Genomic DNA, 22413 nt, shown 5'->3' on the forward strand with positions numbered 1-22413 from the left:
TTTGATCACCATACCATATTTTAAGTCAAACACTCATTTCGACAATATGGTCAGCCAGTTTTCTGAACTCCAAAATTAGTACGTTTTTAGCTGCCGTCGAGAGTGGTGGTTGCGTTTGTGTTGCGGCGTGTTTTTGGTGTGTTTGTTATATTTTTTTAAACATAAGCCTTGTGTAAATGCCAGAAATGCTAAAAGCACAAATGCAGAAACGCGACCATTAAACGAATTTAAAAAAATTGCGGCTCCTACGATACGCGAGTTCACGAAAAAGTTCTGCAAAAAAGGTGATAAGCGCGCAATTGCTCCTGCCTGTATGTTTTTCCTCTTTTTTGTATTCGACGAAATTCTTGTTTTTGCTGAAATTCCAATGCAGGAATAATCCACGAATCCACCCTAAAACAGCCAAATAATAAAACTGTGCATATAACAAAACAGATAAGCGCGCAAAATAGCAACAGCTGCAGTTGGAAGTGCATGACTTAAAGATACCCCGTATTTTGAGTTAATATAAAGTATGCTTTGTAAACTAATTGATTAAATTTAATTATTGATCAATATGCATATATTGAAAGTAACTAGATGTTAGCTGTCGTATAATCCACTGTTATATACTTAATTTACCGACTGCTCTTTGTAGCAGCTACCCCTTTGTGCATTTGCGACAGGGTATTTAAAAGAGAAGTGACAGCCAGATAAGGCGACGCAGATAAACAAAGCCACAGAGTGTCGACGGTAATACACATACATATGTACAGCTCAACAAATTATTAATAAAAGAAACTCGCGCAAAGTTTCGTCCGTTTTTCGCTATTAACTTAAACGAGGGAACAAGGGGTGGTGTATGCGGCTGCCTAAAATGTTTACATGTGGCTGGCGTGACGAGGAAAATTGCCTTTTTCCCCACTTGGTGTGAACATTGGCCTTGCGGTGATTGCATGTGCGAGTGTGCGTGCGCGTGTGTGTGTGTGTGTGCGCCTTGTTGTTTACTAATTTCGATAAGTTTTAGTTTCGCATCATTTCCTGCGCACAAGCAGCTCTCAAAAGAGCAAACACATGCACGCACACACACACACACACAAACGCACACATGTACAGCAAGACACATGGCAAACAGCCTCAGTCCATATCCACCCCCCGCATTGCCAGTGTCGCCGCTGTTGCCTAGCTGGAGTTCAACATATTCACGTTACGAGCCGTTGTTTGTGCTGTCCTATCTATATTTCTGTTAAAAAAAAAAAAACTGTTCACTCTGTCCACTCTCTGTATGTAAGCCTAGCAGCTGTTGCCGCCATAATTTATAAACCCTTAACAGGCCGCACCAACAACAGGTGCAGCGCTTCAGCAATGCAGCAGCAGCTGTTAAAGCTTAATGCGTAATGAATCCCCTCTTTCCTTTCTGTTGCAGCGTGAAGAAGTGTACGAAAGAGTGAAACGCAACCAAAAGTGCTACAACATAAAAATCAATACAAATATAAACATAATAAATAAAGTCAATCATATTTAATAAGCCGCATTTGTAATAAATTAATTAAGAAAATGGGCAAACTGCTGAGTCTGTTGTCACGCGACGATTCAAATTGTTGCGCCGCCAAATCCTACGACGTTTTCCTAGACTTTGAGAACGCCGCGCCCACGGATACGGAGCGGGAAGTGTACGATGAAGTTGAGCGCGTGCTCAAGGAATCGGAAGTCGTTTTAGAGGAGATACAAATCTATAAGGTGAGTGCGTCACAAACCCGTTTCAGGGTAAAGTCCCCGCTAAAATATCGAACCGGTTGGGGTAGTAAGTAGCTAATGATTAACTAGAATTGACGAACTAATTGGCGCTCTTTCGCCCAAGAACCGTATAAATATTTAGTTGCGCTCTTGTTGTCCCCTTCAACTGATAAGTCGAAGCGAGCACGCAATAATCAAATGACAATGTGCGAAATATAACGGGGGGCAGGCAACAAATTGAGCATTTAACCTTTGCTAGCAGCGTCTACAGTTATGTGATCGCTCTCTCTCTCTCTCTCTCTTATTCTGTCTACAAACTCTCTGCTCTTTGCTCACACGATTGTTTACTTGTAGCTGACCAGTGTACCCGTCAGTTTTTGAGTTATTTTTATTTTGAAAATGTGTTTACTAAATTGTTTCAGAAAATATCCTGTTATTTTAATATTTATGTAGTTATAGTTATACAAACTATCAACCACTCGCATAAAATGTTTCTGCTTTCTATATTAGGCTTGGCTTCGAAGCCGGATCCTCCTTGTTCAGCCCAAATGACTGGGTCACTACTTTATTTCTCTCTACTTTGCTTGCCAAGAGTTGGCCACACTTCTGCTGGCTGACTCACGTGTTGCTTGATCGGCGTCAAATCGACTTTCTTCATATCGTTGCTATGCTTGTGACGTCAGTAACTCAATAACATTCGGCGCGATGTTCTTGCAGTTCTCTCTTCACACGTTTTCTTTGTTGGGATTAGTCATGTCTTGTTTTGAAGTCTAGCGTTTATGTAATTCTCGTTGTTGTCGCTGACCTTTGCTAAACTCGAATTCGAACTCGAGCTCGATTTTGGTGTCGTGGTGCGAATTATTAATTGGCTCTCGGCCAAGCCAAATGAAATTTCTGTCCAAAGCGTTAATCAACGTAAATGAACTGGAAAATGTCCACCAAATGAGCTCATTTCCTTTGTACGAAGCGTGTGTATCTGCGTGTGTGTGTGTGTGACTGTCACTCAACGGTAAAAGTGACCAACGCACAACAAAGACGACCTCGTAACCATTTCAAGCCTTTGAAAGCTCACAGCACACCCCTCTTCCGCCCCTGGGGACTACTTGAAACGCGCTCAATTCTTTTTTGGTGCACATTTATTTTCATTGCAATTTTAGTGGAAGCATTCGCGACTTTTTGCGCCCGCCGACTGTGGGTGAGTGGCTTGGGTGGTGGACTGGTTACGGAGGCACTAAACTGGTTGTGTACGCTGTCTATACAAGCCCACAATCCCCCTCTGTGATTCCTGACACACAAATCTTTGGCCTGGTGCAAACTGAGGCAAAATAAAAATGGAAAAACTTCACGTTTTTGAGCTATAAATAAAGTGAAAACTGCAGCTAGTCAAAAGAAAGAAAAGCAAAAAAGAAGAATAACGTTTAAATTGGCGGTGCTGCAGATAAAGTACGCCTGGGGACATATACATATAATGTTGGGGCTATATGGAATGGCAATATAATGTTTTGATCTTGAAGCATCTTCAAGACAAAATTATAATTCCATTGCTTGTTGTAATATATTTTTGTTATTTTCAATTCCAACTTGATAGGCGGGAAAGCATTTAAAGTTTTCAGCACGGCTGTAAAAACCCCATTTCCAATTAGTAAGTGGATCTATCATAGTGCATATTATGCGATTGACAAACAGCTATTGTGGCCGAAAACAGGCAAACTAACTCAACAAATGTGCCTTTTGTGCGTAATAAACAAATGCAACAACAACGGCTGTCAATAAAGGCCTACAATAACAATAACAATGACAACAACCTTAACTGAAAGGCAAGCTCATTGAAAGCGATGTCAACGACAATAACAATATTAACAACAACAATGATAACAGCAACAACGACAACAACAACAACAACAGCAAACACAATAACCATCAACAACGCACACCTCTAACAATAATAATCATAAAAGTAATCTAACAGCGTGTAGAATATGAAACGACAACGCGGCACAGATAACATTTACTGCAAATGTATGCCAAAAGATGTGAAAAGCCATTGAAACCTGATGAACTAATTGCAATTAACACATGACTCGGTTTCAGTCTGCCCTTCGAATGTGGTTAATTGTAATGGGTAATGCAATATAGCCAATAAATGACGGCTTAAAATTATCATTATATATATGTATATATAGTATTTGTATGTATTGTGTTAGCGATTAAGTTTAAGGACTGCTCAGATTCCCATATTCTTGACATGAAATGAAAGAATTCAAATGCCTAGCTCGTTTGCTTTGAGTTGTGCGATGATCATCAATCAGTCAGTCATTCAATCAGTCAGTTATAAGAAGTTATATATATTTGCACAAGGATTAGCTGAATAGAAAACCTTGGCACTGGACTCGATTGGCGCACAGTGTGACGAGTTAGAACATAAAATGTGTGAAATGCCGCTGTGGTTACAATTGTTTTATAACACTGTGGACAATGGCCATGTATATGTGTATATACATTTGCATATGCATACATATCAAGAGTTCAATGAGTTCAAACGCAAATTGAGTCATCAAATGCAAGCGAGCATTAAGAAATCATTTGCTTGGGCAATCGAATGCGAAGCGTGTGGCATGATGGAGTTGCTAAAACGGAAACAAAGCGAGTATTTTATTGTAATAATTATCATAGCACTTACGAAATATTTACATTAAATGCCTATGCAACGTGTGACAAGGCCAAGACTGACAATTGAATCGACATTTCTGCTTGGCAGAGAGTATGTATCTCCATATGTAATAGACCTTTTGCTTGATTTAATAGAGTACAGCTAATAGAGAGCTGAAAGCAATAAAGGACTCAAACAAATATTGTAACAATAGCAGTTACTCCATCCAAGAGAATGGCATACTTTTGCCAGCAGACTAAATCGGATATATCACCTGACAGAATTGAACCTACCTGAACTCAGCACATGCAGATTCTGTCAAGGGAATCACAAGACATCAAAACCCGCTACAGATTTTGAATAAGTCTTAATAATAATAACAACTATTCTCTATGATGATGATTTTGATAGGTATATGAAATATATTCCAGCCAATTCTCATTCATACTGCACAGCTTATACATAATATAAATCATTTTGTTTGTTATCAAATGCTCTGGCCTATATATAAACTATTCTATTCAAGCTTCGCTTTGGGCTTATTTTCAGAGCTTGCGTTCTGCGCATTTAAAGCAATCCCTTATATCAAATGCTGCTCCACATATAATTGACAATGCAGCCTCATATGCATATGAATAAACGGAACACTTAAATGTTGAATGTCAGTTTTAGAATGAAAGCGACAGGCGGCAGCGATAATCACAATAATGACAAAATGAGCAGTCATTAGAGACTGGCTGCCTAATCCCCAGACCCATGCCCATTTCCATGCCCATTCCCATTCACATTGCCAGTTGCCAGTTCCTGTTGCCCCCGCTTAACCAGTTCCACGAAAATATTAAATGATGTGCGGCCAATGCGAAAAAAAGCGTCGCGTCGCGTCGCGCCGTCGCACTTCCGGCGAGGGGCAGTCAGTCAGTCAGTTAACCAGTTAGCCATTCAGCCAGCTGGTCAGTCAGTTAGTCAGTCAGTCAGTCAGTCAGTCTGTCTGTCAGTCAGTCAGTCAAAATATAAGTAATTGCTTTAATGTGCGTGCTCAACACGAGTGTTTGCGTATTATAAAATATAATGCTCGCATGTGGAACCCTTTGTCCATGTCTAAGCCTCTCTAGAAATGGTGAAGCCAACCAACATGTGACAATTCAATTTCCGTAGTTGCATTTCGCATTTCGAGTATTTCTCACAGCAGTTAAATGAAGTGAACCCCATCCCCCTTCCCCCTTTCCCCGCTGTTTGGCATTCGAATTTATTGCACAATCGTAAAATGTTTTTTTTAGCTTCTCTAATTACTTTGGAGCTGGCCTTATTGAATATTTACCAGCCCACAATTTCACTTGGTAGACCAAATTAGCGACAAATTAAAGTACACATTCGATTTATTAGTTACCCATTTTCACTTTCTACCTTAGATACCCACGACATATCCATATGTACAGCCAAATAGGTGTGTATCTATCTGTACATATATCTATTTTCCTATTTGTATTTCCGACGTCATCAGCTGCACATTAATTGCGCACAAGAGAAAAAGAAACGCCAGATATATAAACCGTAAAGTAAACACAAATTTAAACAATTTACAAGCGCAGTGCTAAATTCGGTCCATAATTTATTGTTTATTTTTATATTGTACCCTGTAGTTGATGCTCTCTGTAGAGATAGTGTGCACACAGAGATACAAAAAACGGAGAAAACAATTGTCGACGGTTGGGATCAACGTGCGAACCCTTAGGTTCGATTTTTTGTATTCATGCAATAATATATTTTTCAATTTAGAATCTACTTAAAATCAAGAGCTAGCAAGATTTAAATATTAGATAAATGCAACAATTGGAGCCACAGTAATATTGCCTACCTTAAATGAGCTATAAAGCCAAAAAGTTTTCCAAGAATATAATGTTCAGCTCCGATCTTAATTCGGCTTTTTTGTGGGAACTAGTTTGATTTGAATCTCGGTTCATATGAGATATAAAAATAATATCAGTCTATAAACTAGAGACTAGTAGCAGAACCTTTCAAAGTTATTTGTTACCATTCATTTAGATCCCAGCCATAATCTTGCTGATAATATTATAAGCTCTTAATCTAAGTTTTTTAGTTAAGTTAAAACTGATTACATGGTATTTATTAGCTGAGACTGGACAGAATTCTTTAGTTTATTATCATGTTTTTCTGTAATTACATTTTGCGCTTCAGCCGCCCACTCGTGGAAGAGCAAGAGGAAGAGCACTTGAAACACTCGACCGCATAGCTGACGCTGATGCTGATGCTGATGCCTCATTATGCTCTCCGCTCAGGTGGCAATTGAGGCGCAAGCTTTGCATATAATCATTTGGCCTCCGCCCCCACAGACGGCTGGCACAATATTTGCGGGTTAGCCGAATTTAACTCATTTCAATTGAATAAAACGACAACCTTTTGAATTTGCTGCAGCTCAATTATGGTGCTGACTGAAGGCTGCATGCACAATGGCCCCGTTGTGGATAATGCTTGCAACATGTGGCAGGTAGCAGGTAGCAGGTAGCTCTGGATTAGGTGGCAAAGTGCTTTTTATTGGCTCGTCTGCTGTCGCCCCCACCTGCCTTGAACTTGCCGTCTTTGCTGTAATTGCTTTGCTAACGGCTTTCAAGTGCCACTAAAAATGCCAATGACCATTTAACTCAGACAGAATGCATGTGTGTGTGTGTCTAACAAATGTCTGGCTTGTTTTCTGTGTGTGTGTGTGTGTGTGTGTGTGTGTGTGTGTGTGTGTGTGTGTGTCTGGCCGCTTACGGCAGCTTAGAAACTGCAAGTGCCGTACAAATGCCAAGTCACAAATTCTTTCTGCACTTTTGCACTTTTTTACTGAATTTCTACACACACACAAGCACACACACATATATACATATATATATACAAACAAGCACAGTGCATGAGTATGTAACAGCAGAAGCACCCGGAGTTGCACGACACAGGCTTTCCTTTAAAACTAACCCGATTGATTTATATTCATAAATCGTATTGGATCTATAAATAAACTAAAGCAAACTGAAACTGAAACTTTTGACTTTTCAAATATTTGCTTTTCGTTCTTTTCACAGTATCTTCTATTTTCTGGCCTAGGTAACCAGAGTAATTTAGTTTTCATTTTCCCTTCAGGAGGGGGTAGTTTTCCGAGTAGATGAATTTCGCCAAAAAAATATTTTAGAAAATGAGTTTGAAGCCGAAGGCATTAAACACAAGATAAGTTCCATGGAACCGTCTTAAAAATATTCCTTGACATTTTTAGGTTGTTTTTCTCGTGACAACAGACAGCAACTGCAGGCGAATGCTCCAGTTGAAACGGGAAATGGCTCAGGAATTTTTCTTGCGTTTTCTTTTTGTGGATTTTCCTCTGTTCTCTTTGTTTGTGTGTGCATGTGTGTGTCTTCAAAGTCAATAAAAATGCCAACATTTCTCTGTTGATTTTCGCTGTGTTAATCCACAGTCTGTTTAACATTGGAAATATGTGTATTTTTCTTGTTGGCCGGGTCAAATCAAAAGTGCTTTGACAATTGAAAATTTCTTATTTTAATATGATCTAGCGAACTGGCTAACTAACTAACATAACTAAAGGTACTTCTTTCTAATTGTATTCGCTGGTAAAGGCTATTGATAATTCCCACCTTTAGAAACTAGACAAAGGTCAGTCGGCTTTTGGGCAAACTGACATTGTACTCATGTTTGTTATCTAAATTAATTTGAGGGCTACATTTTATTGCTTTGTGCGAATATTTATTGTACAATATTGTCTGTACGTTGACCCAATTTCATTTGTAACTTAACAAGAGGCTAAACGGCTGATCTAATACGACAATATGATTATCACTTGTTTCGATGTTCGATAAATGGCAAAGGTCGATAATTCAATGCAATCATTTGGCATATCGTACACTTCTCTTTAGCAGCGAGAAACTCCTGCTCACGCCACTGATAATGGGCTTGTTTATCTTATCATTATGGCATTGTTGTTGCTGTTGCACTTGCCTGGCTGCTTATTTCGATTATCTTGATAAATTACGACGCTCGTGACATCCAACTGGCGGCATTATAGCTTTTTTTGTTTCGTTTTCCTTTTTTTTCGCTTTAATGGCCCAAAGCCCTTGAAAAACGCGCTGGAAATTAGGCCATTGTCGTTATTTTTAAATGTGCTAACTGAAATTTACGCATCATTTGCGAGCTTTACATACGGGCTGTACTTAAATTAGCATCTGTTTATTGCTCAGTTCAATGGGTCCCGTAGAGCTCCTTTGTTCTCATGCCTCATGAGCATTATGTGTATTATGTGTGCCTACCGTGTACTATGCGGGGCCAGTTAGTCAGCCCACCAACTGACCCATTATCATCATCCCCATCATCGTAATCATCATCAGCTTATTGGATGAATGATGCTTGTGATTCACTGAGCAGCTGTTTTAGATACTCTTACATGATGCGTATAATAATCGTATGATGTGCGCTCTCTACCCATATCGAGATCTCACTTTTCAATGAAATTTTTCCCTGTACTCATTACGACATCAACTATTTATAAATACCTGCATCACCTGTAGAATTTGTCCATAGTTCGCGTTTGCTCTTGTGAAAATCGAAGGCAATTTACCTCGACCACAACAAAGCGCCAAATGCCGCTTTGATACATGTCGAGTCGCTATGTGCTTGTAGAACTCGGCGATCAACTTCTATGACTCACATGACAATAGTTTTTGTTGTTGTTGTTCTTGTTGTTGCTTTTGCTGCTCCTGCTGTCAGCAGTTCTACAACACAAAGAGACTTTTGCAATGCGCAAACATATGTTGTACTCGTACCCGTTGTCGTATTTGATATCGCGGCAACGCGACGTTCAGTGGGTCCATTGAATAATTAAGAAGCCCATGTCAGCGGAAGGCATTTAACAAAGAGAAACAGAGAGGGATAGAAAGAGAGAGAGAGAGAGTATGTTATGAAATATTTATGATTAAGTAGTCACACCGAGCGGCGCTTGGATTGCTTTGGATTGAGGGGTCTACCATGGGAAATTGTGGACTACACATGTCACTGGATGGCGGCCGAGTGTCTGTGGGTGCTGCCACCCGCTAATGTTAATGGGTCTTTCCCATTTGCTGGTACTTTTTTTTGGTTGATAAATAAAAATTATGAGATTTTAATAGTCATCGTCGGCTGGTATTTATATAAAAAAGCATATTTTGTTGGCCTTTACATTTTTCGTGGAATTCATTGATTTGTTTGGCATCGTCGTCGGAATTTTATTGCTTGAGCGTCGTATTATTAATTTCTTAGCCTTGTTCTTGTGGGCCTTCTTTGTGGCTTGCGAAATATAATTGGAAAACCGCAAAGTCGTCTCTTATCACTGCATTTAAATAACGATTAAAGTGTTTTGTTGGTGGCAACTGTTGCTGCGGAAATACTTAAATAACAGATGTAACTACTGATAATCAAAGCTAACTACTGTAAGTTTAGTCAGACTAAAGCCCAGTCAGTCAACATATGCACATATATATATATTGAGCTTTTATATGTTAGAAAGTAATGAACAATATTTATATACCTATAAAGTATCAAAGTAATATCTGCTTTCTCCCAATTAATTTTCGCATATTATAAAAATATATATTTTAAGAGATCTCGGCGCTTTAGTAATGTATATATTTATATATGTGCCTACATGTAAAAACTTACAGCACGTGCGGTATGCACGACAACAAATGCGTTCCATGCACGCTTAGCTATTGCATACATATGTACATACATATTTTTGCATTGCATGCCCACACTTTCCTGTAACTGCACTCACTTGAACTGCTTCGTTGTTATACACTATACCCATTACAACTGATAAGAAAGAGTATATTGAATTTATGCAAATGAATGTAGCGGGCAAAAGGAAGCCTCTCGGAATCGCCATTGTGAATCCTGAAGAAACACTGTGGGGAACTATCCAGTCGGCATGTACATAAGTATCTGCCCATCTTAATGAAATCATCCTTCCAGTAGCTGCAAATAGAAAAATAATTTTTAATTTAAATATGTCACAGAGATCTTGAAAGCTGTCTACAATATGTTCTGTTACACATTGTATGCAGACAATAATATTTTACATTTGGGTTAACTCACCATATGTTGCGGAGTTGAGTGCAGGGTAATTTAAAGTCGGCCACTTGCCAGGCGAGCAGCCCAAGTTGTCGATAAACAGTCGTCAAGCAAACGGTTTGATGCGCCGATTACGCCACTGTCATTGGCTCTTAACTATAATTATCGAGTGCAATAATCGATACATTTTGAAGTGTTAAGTGGCCGCATGCAAACGTAAAGCGACACCAGCGAGTGTCATCCCTGGCGGACATCAAAGCTACCGCAGAAGACCAACACTTGTTTCCGCGTTGAGTGTAATTTAATTTACAATTAAAACGGCAGCAGGCCCTCACAACATTAACAAGGCGTTTACTTCTTCTATGCAGAGTGCTGCAAATCGCAAAGTTAATTAACTATGCGACGCCCGTCTCCCTAGTTCTATGTCTCACTCTCTTTCGTCTGTGTTAGATGAATTGAGCTCTTCTATGCTAGAACGCCAAGCAGCATTAAGTTGGGCTCATTAAGTGTTAATTAAAAAACTAGAAACAGTTACAAAACGAATACTGTTTTTACCGCAGCAGCATTAAAGTCATGCAAGTTCAAGTTTATTGTTGTTGTTGTGGGCGAAGTGTGAAGATTTCTTGGTAAAATGCATGAAGCAGACACAGCACGTGCTTTGTTATTGGAGCATGTAACGTTTTATGCGATGCTGCAGAAAAAGGCGATGAATCAACAAATGTTGAATGAGTGAAGGAGTGTGTGTGTGTGTGAGAGAGAGAGAGAGGGGAGTACCGTTTCCTGTGACAAAACACAAGATGCTGCCTTGGAACATCAGCAGCAGAAACTCCACCTATGCTAGGCTCTTTGTTTTCGACGTGCACATGTCGCGATGTGAGATAAATGCTTGAAAAATAAGCGAAGCGGCTGAATCAGACACCCACACACATATACACACGCACACACACATAAGCAATGCACCCATGAATGCAGTGAAGGCACAATCTCAGCCTGTGAATCTGTCTGCCCACACAGCAGCAGCAGGAGCGCAGTTTCCGTTCGTTGGCCAGCTATAAAGTCCTTAGAGTGTCTCTGGCATAAACGAGACAATACAAAGGCAAAGTCAAAAGAATGCGCACCTCTCTGTCCATTCTCTCTCTCTCTCGTTCTCTCTCTCTCTTTCTCTCTTTGTTTGTTGACTTGTTTGTACGCGTTAAGCATTTGTGAAACTTCAAGTGCAGCAGCAACTGCTGCTGCCGCTGCCGCTGGCCAAGGACATGGCTGTTGCCTTCATGGACAGGTGTAAATGTTGTGGAGCACAAAGACGTGCACCAAGGTAGCTACAGCTACAAAGTACCAGCTCCAGATTCACGCTTCACTTGGCCTCATGTGTTTATTTAGATGCACACAGTCGTATTTTGATTATGCCCAAGCACTCGTCGATGGGCTTGCAACGAATAAACAAAATAGTGTGAGGGCGTCTGAGGGTGGCTGCCACAGCTTCTTGTTGTTGATATGTGCAGCAATTAAATTATAAACACACAACATGTGCGCTTACCTGAGCCCATTTCAATACAGCACAAAATGGCGAAAGGTGCGAAAATCAAAAATAACATCACACTGGGGATACACCTGTAAATTGGGTAGGGTAAATGTGAATTGAGGGTTGCTTTTATACAAATTCTTTAAAATGTGTACCAAGTTCCCTTTAAGAGGTCAGACACGAAATCTTGGCAAACGTTTCAATTAGTGGGCGTGGCATTGAGGGTGAATCAAGCGCGCCTTAAATGTTGGCGCGTAAAACTTTTAAGACTTTCGGATACTGGTTGCCACTGAGCTATTTTGTACTTTGCAGTGTTGCAAAACGAAGAGTTAGTTGCTTACTTGAAATATATATACATATGTATGTGCAGGCAAATTAGAAGACTTGTGAAGTAAGTAAGTAAGTATTAAGAATCAGGGCTCGAATACCAGGAAAGTGTTTAAGAGTGTAGTTGTGTCCTTGTCAATGAACCATGCCAGGTTGATAGTTAATGACTAAATCCCAAAACAATATACTATATATTGTGATCTCAACCTGAGATGAAATAAAGCATAAAGTGCTTAAGACAGAAGAGGAAGAACAGAGGAGTCAATATATGTATTACTTCAACTGAAAATCGTAAAGATATTGAACTTTGGTGTAAGCACAAAAGTCATTCACTCGCATCATTTACCAGCGACTAGCCAGGTCGATGTTTTCATTTTAAATGGCAAATTTAGTGCTGTTTGCGGCACTGGAAAATACATGTGTCGATTGTTAGAGAAACTGAAACGCAACAATTGATATAATCAACGCCATTTGCTGATTGCCTATGTTATGCGGCGGAGAAACATAAAAAGCGGACGCAAAATCAACTTTTGAAAACATGCAATGGCCGAGCGTTCGTTAGGCCTTATGATAGTCGTTTGTTTTATGTTTGTTTTTTTTTTCAGAATTTAGATCATAAAGCGTCGATAAAAATCGCAGTGCTAGCCGCAACACGCAGCGTTGGCAGCGACGGCGCCGTCATTGTTGCATGTGGCGTAGGAATAATAGAATAAAAGCAACAACAAACCAAACTATGTTGTTGCTGCTCTGCAGTTGTTGTAATAAAACAAATGCCCGAATGAATGAATATAAAAAAAAAAATAAAATCTATAAAAGGCGAGGAAAATCGTTTATTCGCCTATTCGCCTATTGTTTGCATGTCAAGCGAACATTTTACGGACCGAGCTTTACGGACGCAACTGATATTGGATGAAAAGAGAAATATTGAAATAAAATGTTGTTCACTTTTGCAGGGCGCCAACAAAGAAATACGCGAAGCCATCGCCGATCCCTCGCCCGAGGTGCAGGGCAAAGCGTGGTCCGCCGTGCTGCCGCTGGTCATAAAGCTGAAACGCTGCTACGAGCACTCCCTGGAGCTGGACAAAATAGTGCCCAAGCTGCTGGGCCAATTGGTTGGCGGCAAGCTGAATCCGACGCAGCACCTGGAGACACAGCAGGCGCTGGTCAAGCAGCTGGCCGAGATACTGGAATTTGTGTTGAAATTCGATGAGTACAAGGTGAGTAGCCCCACGTGTCTGTGTGTGTATTCGCGTGCGTGTCTGTTACAACTTTTGCCTGATTTGGGCACGAGTAACGCTCACTGGACTTGGCGCTGTTTCAAGGCGCGTGGGTCAACAGAGTTATGTCTTCTTTAAGACCAGGCCAACCAGACCAGACAACCAGTTGGTTTGTTGTCATTTCGTTTTCCTTATGTGGGTGCAACAGCCAGTTGAAGTCTAAGCCAAGCTGCCAACTCATTGCGCGCGTGGTTGCATTTTTAATTGACTGCCAGTTTATCCGTCCATCCGTCCATCTGTCCATCCGTCCAACTGGCTGTCTGTCAGTTGAGGCGAGCGCGTGCTGCTGCCCATTGATGAAATATCTTGCGCTCTACAGTGAAGCCTCATTTGGCTGCACGCACTCGTTTAAACGGCCTGGCCAACTGTCGGCTCTTCAGTGAGCACGCAAAGCGGAACGAAGTATACTCTGTTGCAGCGTGAAGAGGAAGAGAACACATCTCTCAAGCCCTTAGATAGATCGCATTTGACGTAGACTCGGAATAAACAGCATGTTGAAAATAATTTAAGCTGATAAAAAATAAAACAAAACAAGTTAAGAATAGTCTGATCAAAAATAACCGACGCGGAGATAGTCTGGAACTTTATGCTGCAACTATTTGAATTAATTCGGCGCTTAAAGTCCGATCTTTTTGAAATTTTCATGACTTTAAAATGGCATCGTAATATATAATTGAAAATCTATCCATAAAAGTATAATAGTTGAGACAGGCTGGCATAACTAGATCGATTGGATGCCTCCTTGTGCCTGCTACATACACCAGCACAAATCCATGATGAACTTTTTAATCTATAGAAGCACATAACCATTGACCACTATGGCTCAATGTGTGCCAAACTTGTAACTCGTAGGATCAGATAGCTCTGTCTCTTTCCCTTCTTCCATTGACATATAAATGTGGGCCTTTTATTGTGAGGACCAAACAGAAATCGATTGAAGCACTGGCAAATCTGTGTATGCGCGTTTTTCCATGGCTCGTTTCCGTTTTGTAAAACTTTTATGAAATCGAATCGAATGCGGTTGTTGTGGATCACAGGCGGGAGGTGAGGGGAGGAGGTTGTGCGGCAGTGCAGTTTGACAGAGGGCAATTCTCTCTCGTGTGCAACTTTTATGCTGAAGTTGATAATGATGATGATGTTGAGAATGATGACGGTGTCGTTGTGTGTTTAAGTGTCATTTCGGAAATACACACGCACATACACAGCCACATACACATGCACATGCACATGCACATGCACTTTATATACTTATATGTAGGATGCAAACGTGCCTTGCCAACTAACAGTAAAAGGCACTTCCGTTTCTAGGCAATTGCCGCGTTGTCCGCACACTATTGTTGCCCGGGGTGTTCCCTTTCCCATTTTAGAGTGTGCCTCAAAGTATGCTACAAATGTTATTGACTGAATTCGTTAACCAGATTAAGCGTCGACTGTTCAGCTACAGTGGTGACTCTCGCAAGCAAACACGGCTCGAATTGTTTTCCTTTTACGTGAGATATCTGTATGTAGATAAATTTTTACATATATGTTTATATTCGAATATTAGAGTATTTTTCTGTACAATATAAAAGTTAGTATTTTAGTTTTGCTTTCACTGTAATTTTTTGACTGGTCACAATTATAAAGATTCTTGGCACATGCCCAGAAAGAAAATGGTGTTGCAAGTTTTTGGCACATTCGGGATGTATTCAGTTGACACAGGAATTTATTTCGATTTGTTGACCCAGTTGCGGATCACTTGTCAACAAATGTGCTATAAAATGGCAACAATCTTTGCGGATATTTACGCAAGTAGTCCGAGTAATGTTTCTCATATTTCGCCTTAAACTCGCGGTGTCCAAGTGGCTGAGCCGGCTCATAGTATTCGTAGTTGTTGTTGTTGGCCAGAGAGCGACTGCCGCCGATGCGAACGATTTGGTCCTCCCCGCGTCGGGAATCAGCCACGGCGAGCAGCTCACGTTGCTCCAGTTCTGGCTGGATCTGCGGCTGTGTGTAGTAATAGTGGTCATTGTTGTAATTGTGATTGGCAGCGCGTGTGGGCGGCACGTTATTGATGTTGTTGTTGCTGTTGAGCCAATTGCGGCTCCTCCTGTCCGACTCCACATTGGCATAGGTATCTCTATTGTTGTCGTAATTAATGGGCAAATACCGCCGTTGCTGCTGCTGACGTTCCTGCTCCAGGCCATTCGCTCCATCCTCTACAACAATTGGCGCACCGGACCACACGGACTGCACCGCAGCAGGATAAGTCCGAGTATAGGTCAGTGGTGCGTCCGGATAGCCACTCCAAAGAGGCTGCTGGGCCTGTTGCTGATTAAAGCCAACAAACCGACCGTTATAGGCCGATGACGCATATTGGGCGGCTGTTGAATGTGGCGCTACTAACAACAACAAAACTAGCTAAAATATTAAGTTACATAACAACAAATTAATCATCTGTGTGTTTAATAATAGCAACAAATGAAATGAAAACAAAACTCACCCACTTACAGCCTCTGAAGCCGCTGTTGTTCCGTGTTGTTTGCCGCATTGTTACTTACTGTTAGAACGATTTATGCTAATAACGTATTTATATTAAGTTTTGTTCACATATAATATATATAAAGCGCTGTCATGTTTCAAGCGCTCCCTCAAGGTAAATGATGAGACACTCGTCGGCCGTTGGGGCGGCAGCTCTCAGAAGTATATCGCACGCACGACTCCAGTGCAGCCCTGACAGTTAAATAGACTCTGAAATGTATTCGCGTTATCCGACTCGAAAGCTGAGTTTTGGGCCTGGCTGAAAATTACAAAAAATTAAGACCAATTGCGATGTCACGTACTGCAATTAGAGATAAATGTAGCGTCTATTAAAGTGGCTAGCAAAGCAGTTCAAATAGATTTCGTAAGCAGTAAACTGTTCTACATGCAAATGTAATCTACCAAGCAGTGCACTGCTTATCGACTTCACACTTACCAAGGGCCGAACTCCCGCAGAGAAGTTATCTTGGGCTCATTTCTGTACAGGCACAATCGATGCATCCCAAGCCTTGGTTTACTCCGAGATGGTCTCTGCCCAGAAAATTTGATTAGTTTTGTTTCATTGATACAGTACACATCTATTAAAAATAAATAAATAAGTTTCAATAGACTTACATCATTTTTGCTTTATATTGCAACATTTAGATGAAAACACCCGCCATACAGAACGACTTCAGCTACTACAGGCGCATTGTCAGTCGACAGCGCGTGGACTCCACGGAAAACATGCTGGTCAGCACGGAGCTGGCGAATCGTATGTCATTATTCTATGCGCATGCCACGCCCATGCTAAAGGTGCTCAGCGAGGCGACATCAAAATTTGTGAATGATAATGCGGATGATGTGCAAAATACAACAGAAACTCTTGGTACAATGGCCAAAGTGTGCCTGCGAATGCTGGAGAATCCGTGAGTGGCTCCCAAATGATAACATTTACAAGAAACACAATTATTCAAAGACTTACTTGACTTTCCAGTAAACTGCTGCAGCAGATCGAACGGGAGGAGACGCAAATGCTGGTGCTGCGCGTTATGGTCGGACTGGTCATACTCTACGATCATGTCCATCCTGTGGGAGCATTTGCGCGCGGTGCCCACGTGGACGTGAAGGGCTGTGTGCGGCTACTGCAGGCACAGCCGGCGATAAAGGCGGAACCCCTGCTGAACGCCCTGCGCTACACGACGAAGCATCTAAACGAGGAAAACACGCCGAAGAACATACGCAATATGTTAGCCGCATAATGGCAGAGTCCGGCGTGGAGCAAGCCAAATCGTTTTGTTTATGTGTAAAATTTGTAACGTTAACTTTGTTTAAAGATTTAAACGGTTTTTAATTTATGTAATTAATAGGCTTCTACTACGAGTATATATATATATATAGAATTATTATGTTTAAATTGTGTGAATGTTGTGCAGAAAGGAGGCAGCATTTAGTTTTATTTATGCATTTCCAATATTTGTCGTATTAATTTGTAATTTGTAATCATATTTTGTTCTCTTGTTTGGCGCCTCCTTGTGAAGTAAACATGCAAATATATATCAAAAACAACCAGCAACAAAACAATATTTAGTTCATAATCTAGCACTAATATTAAGTAATGAACAAACCTATTACAAATTGATTAACAAAACAAATTAGCGCAAAGTATAATATGATGGAAATGAATATCCTAAATTCCAATTTCAACTACTAACCAGAGATTATAAATTTAAATACATTTTTAAATAAAATTTAGCATATTTTTTTGTACATGATATAAATTACAATTAATTATAAAACTTAAAACAAAAACAAAAACAATACATACCAACTAAAATGGCCTGAACAAAAACTGAACCATCAAACAGTAAGAACGCAGATGCATTTATATTTTCACTCTGAACTAAAGATTTGATAAACATATTAAACCGAACCTTTGTATGATTATAAAAGAATGCTGCGCAATAATATTTTAAGACTTACACAAAGAAATTTATAAAGCTTGTATTTAAACGAACAAAATCAATCAATCAAGCAAGCGAAACAAAAATAAACTGAAAACACAGACTAAATAATTCGATTTATGTGCGATAGGAGTTAATGCCACAACAATAAACACATGTTGATGAGTATCTAGAATAAATAGTTATTGCGCAAAATGAATTATTAGTTGCTTTCTCACCTCGCTGAATATGATAGAACTCTAATTTGATTATCTAATGACGCCTATGAATTATTTCTGTAGATCTCGTTCTTCGATTGGCAATGAGGGTTGAGGCCCATCCTAAGCCTCTGCTGGTCTGTGGTTATGGCACCCGGTTGATACGCAACTCCACGTCAAGCATGGTATGTAGAGTACACTAACCACCTATAAAAGGGCGTCAAACTTGGCAATACTGTCGCATCCCCTATGGGGCTAGGTATATCACGTCGGAGCCATAGACACCTGGTGATAAATATTAGTTCATTCAAATATATTTAAGGACGAGGAGGATGTTCCCTAAGAATCACCATGTGCTATGTTTAAAAATTATTATGTCGATTTAAAATTTGTTTATTCAACAAATTTGAGAGCTCATGAGAATCATTGTACCATAACTTGCTGAAGGAAAGACCCTAAAATTACAATACATGGATGTCCAGTGGCAAAGCCAAACGACCGGCCCAATTTAAGAGTCTGTTCATATTGATTTTTAAATAATATTCTTTATTTTGAGAACGCTTTGCTGCCCATTCCCAAGGAGCCGTACCACATCGCTGGCAAGCTGCTTAGCCGCAACAGGCCTTCAGATCATCCTTATTTTGACCCTGATTGAGTGGGTCGACGGCTACGCTGCGCACGAACTTCGGATGTCCATGATGGGCCGGAGGTGCTGTTTCAGCTGAAATTCGAATAGTTGACTGGTTGGAACTGCAAACTTATTCGATGAATTTTAACTTGCCTGCTGACATGCTGAAAACAACAGCCAGGACGAGTACAAGCAGAAAGAATATCTTCATGATTGAGCTTGGATGGCGGTCAAGTGACTTCTGTTGTTTTCAGTGGGCGACAGTAAGTATTTATACTTGTTGTCCGCGATCACATAACGATTTCCCAATAAGCCCTTTTGGCAACAAACACTTGGCGTTAGTAATAAGCAACTAATCACATGCATTCATTAACAAAACAGTTGACAAATTTTGTTTTGTTTTATGCCCTTGCAAATATGCAATATAAGTATAATGAATTGTGTAAACGTTCGGTGGATTTTCCCAGTTGAAGCTATGGCCCAGCCCTTACGTTCAGTTCTTAAATAAAGTCTTCCACATTAAAGTCGCAAGCCTTGGTTGTTAATATATATATATACAGTTTTAACCTTACTATTCAGTTTGTGTTAATATTATACTATATGATTCCGATCCAGCATCCAGATTTTGCTTAAAGTTTATATTATATGCTGAGTTTAAGACGGTTCCTTGTAGCCTTGATTATATGTACAGATCGGATATTCACGTACATATAAAGGCACCTATATATGTACTTCTTCAAAAGTATTGATTGAATGATAAGGAAGATATATAAACTCTTCAGTTTCAAATCAAGATTTGCTATTATTTTTTTTCATATTGTAGTTAACTTTTGACTTAAGTGAGCATGTGCTTAAGGCTTAAAATCTCTCTCGAAAACCTGTGAAATTGGACATTTGCTATTAGGGAAAAAATGTATAGAAATTCTTTCTTGTTTTTACGAACATACATACATCTGATATACGTCTATACAAAACTTTACTGATATCGGCAAAAAATATTTATGCCAAAGAATGCATTCCTCATAGAGTGGGGCTAAGGAAAGACGAGGCCCTGCGTCATACAACACTTTACGTGTTTGCTTACAATTTTCATAAAACTTAAGTCAACGTTAATGGGCGTAAAGAAAATCCTTTATCGCTTTAAAAATATGGAATATATATTCCTCTTACAAGAAGAAGCAACAATACACTTTATTCTTATAAGAATGAATTTCTTATACAAAAATATAAGAAGCAAATTTGAGAAGTCCCATAAGCCCGAATTTTCGTACGAAATATTTATGTCCCATCCTTAAGCTCAAATAAAATATGCGAATTCATAAAATCAACCTGTAAGCCTGCTGTCGAATATTAAAAGTACATGCATATGGATTTTCAAAATATTGCTTTTTTATTGATAATACGTGGCATGTTGTGTATCCTGCAACACCATCACCATGCCAATGATGTGCTGTTTAGCCGCAACAACCTTTTGGCTCATCCTTTTCGTGCTCTTGTTCGACTTCTTCAACGGCTGCGCTGCGCACGATCCTTGCTCCTTCTGGGCTTGTGGTTGTCGGCATCCAAGTGGAGTCAGTTTCAGCTACAATTTGATTACTTCAATGGTAAGAGCTACAAAAATTATTCGATTAATTTCATCTTGCCTGCTGACATGCTGAAAACAACACCCAGGAGGATAACGATCAGAAAGAAAATCTTCATCATTGGGTTTGGGTGATGGCTGCGAGGCTTATGTAACTTTGCAGTACCCGGGGGTCTGTATTTATATATGGTTTTTATTATCGAAACACCTGGAATTACGAACTCACAAAAGTAACTCGGTTTTTTCATTAACTGAACAAGTGTAACTTTAATTAGGTAAATAATTTGCAAAGATAATTAATGCTCCGGAGCTAATGTGCAATTGGGATTTATGTATCACATGATTGCTTCTCGAAAGTCACGCGGCCCCGCATCGAGCGGTCGACCGTGCTCTAAGGTACAGATTCCAGGCGGTTGCGCATCGAGCAGGCATTCTATAAGGTCCGGATCAAGGATCTTCTCTTCAATCTGAAATCTCATCTCCCAGTACCATACTCCAACATCCTCAGCTCTTGCTTCATTGTAGTCAAGATAAAAAAAACGGCAGTAGACTATCATAGCTGGCGTTTCGCAAGGCTTGCCCCGGATCTCTATACCCTATACACGCATGATATGCTCTCCTTTGGGCTAGTATTTCGGCGTCGACAAGAGCGGAGAGGCTTATAAAGGGTTGGATATCAAATTAAGTTTTTCAGAAACTGTAACGCCAACAAATTGCCCAATACGGTCGCCAGGGCTCTGGAAGACTCCACTACTGAGACGCGCCGTAAAAGGTTGAACCCCACCGACCTCCCATGTAGGCGAATCATTAAGCGGCACTTATCATTTGCATAACTTTCCCAATTTTCACTTGTTAAAGTTCAGAAGACAATGAACGATTCCAGCGAGCAATAATCGTGATAACTGTCTAGATCCATAAGTATTTTGAGTGAACATTAAATAATTATTGAATTTATATCGTAATATGTTTGACAAAATTAGGCAATACTTACCAGCTTGGGCTTACATACTTTTCATTATCAATTTTGGCTAACTTCATTATGTTAAGCTGCAACCTGTCAGTTGTTTGATTCTTCGTTCCAGGGTCCCGAAATGATATATATTGAATTTTGTTTGAGTTGATTGCAGAAATAAATAAGAGCTCGAACAAGTATATGTACAATGGAGCTTTTTTTATATAATTTAACCGAATGAAGCGTACTTAAACAATTAAGTTTGATGTATGAATTAAACTAGGTTTTTGGATGCGAAAAAGCTATCATCTTGGAAGTATGCATCATAGTCATTGTATTAGCAGGGCAAGGCAAAATGAAATTAATATCCGTATACAGCTTCATGTGTTGCCGTTGTTATTACATTGACGAGGCTTTAATATTAACTTTCCAGTGTGTGGCTCCAGGTCGAGGGCAAAATCTGTGAGCACCGTTCGTGTGCGCGACGTGATTATCGACGGCGCCACAACTAGCTTCTGTATGCCCAAAATGAAGAGCACTATCAATGTGACTGTGGCCACAGTGAAGATGGGGTGTATCCAGAGCGATTCCGTCAGCGGCACAACGGTCGTACGTGGATCTCTCAGCCAGTACCAGGCACTGATAGCCGTGCATACCGATAATGCAGATAGTATAACTATTAGAGGTAATTTGATTAGGTCGTAAATGCGCTTAGTTTGACAAGGAATGAATTGTTCTTACTGCGCCAGCGGAACGTGGATGGCCTGTACGATGAAACCACTTCGGTAAGACGCCGTTCGAATGCCTTCAAATCTTCGCAAGCTGATGGTTCCATCGCGCCAATTTCCTCGATGCTCGTGGCTGATTTGATGTGTTTGAAATTGTCCAGCTTATTTGTGTAATTTTTTTCCCTTAATTTGATAAGATTTCACATTTGATTTGTTTTTGTGTTGAGGTTGATCTTAAATAATGCCAAATATTAATACCCAAA

The 22413-nt window shown here is 40.1% G+C and overlaps 3 protein-coding genes across 7 annotated transcripts; 1 reads left to right on the forward strand and 2 right to left on the reverse strand.

Annotated features, from left to right (window-relative positions):
- Positions 1 to 39: 39 nt before the first annotated feature.
- Positions 40 to 18235, forward strand: LOC115770038 (protein FAM49B). 4 transcript variants are annotated; one of them, XM_030715104.1, is made up of 5 exons: positions 40 to 512; positions 1406 to 1719; positions 13277 to 13540; positions 16766 to 17028; positions 17097 to 18235. In XM_030715104.1, the coding sequence occupies exons 2-5, from the start codon at positions 1537 to 1539 to the stop codon at positions 17359 to 17361; spliced, it is 975 nt and encodes a 324-aa protein (XP_030570964.1). In that variant the 5' UTR covers positions 40 to 512; positions 1406 to 1536; the 3' UTR covers positions 17362 to 18235. The 4 variants fall into 4 exon arrangements, with proteins under 4 accessions (XP_030570964.1, XP_030570965.1, XP_030570966.1 ...); XM_030715105.1 differs by having other exon boundaries at positions 40 to 311; XM_030715106.1 differs by having other exon boundaries at positions 40 to 284.
- LOC115770039 lies at positions 15078 to 16284 on the reverse strand. The gene is made up of 2 exons (XM_030715109.1): positions 16083 to 16284; positions 15078 to 16000 (listed from the first exon to the last, which is right to left on the reverse strand). Exons 1-2 carry the CDS (start codon positions 16128 to 16130, stop codon positions 15335 to 15337), a joined length of 714 nt encoding a protein of 237 aa, XP_030570969.1. The 5' UTR covers positions 16131 to 16284; the 3' UTR covers positions 15078 to 15334.
- A 2483-nt stretch (positions 18236 to 20718) lies between the features above and the next one.
- Positions 20719 to 22370, reverse strand: LOC115770504 (nuclear envelope phosphatase-regulatory subunit 1 homolog). 2 transcript variants are annotated; one of them, XM_030715799.1, is made up of 3 exons: positions 22164 to 22370; positions 21480 to 22098; positions 20719 to 21376 (listed from the first exon to the last, which is right to left on the reverse strand). In XM_030715799.1, the coding sequence occupies exons 1-2, from the start codon at positions 22255 to 22257 to the stop codon at positions 21803 to 21805; spliced, it is 390 nt and encodes a 129-aa protein (XP_030571659.1). In that variant the 5' UTR covers positions 22258 to 22370; the 3' UTR covers positions 20719 to 21376; positions 21480 to 21802. The 2 variants fall into 2 exon arrangements, with proteins under 2 accessions (XP_030571659.1, XP_030571658.1); XM_030715798.1 differs by having other exon boundaries at positions 21462 to 22098.
- Positions 22371 to 22413: the final 43 nt, after the last annotated feature.

This window comes from Drosophila novamexicana, unplaced genomic scaffold (genome assembly GCF_003285875.2).
Source record: "Drosophila novamexicana strain 15010-1031.04,08,12 unplaced genomic scaffold, DnovRS2.1 tig00004555-arrow-pilon, whole genome shotgun sequence".
NCBI classification, from domain to species: domain Eukaryota; kingdom Metazoa; phylum Arthropoda; class Insecta; order Diptera; family Drosophilidae; genus Drosophila; species Drosophila novamexicana.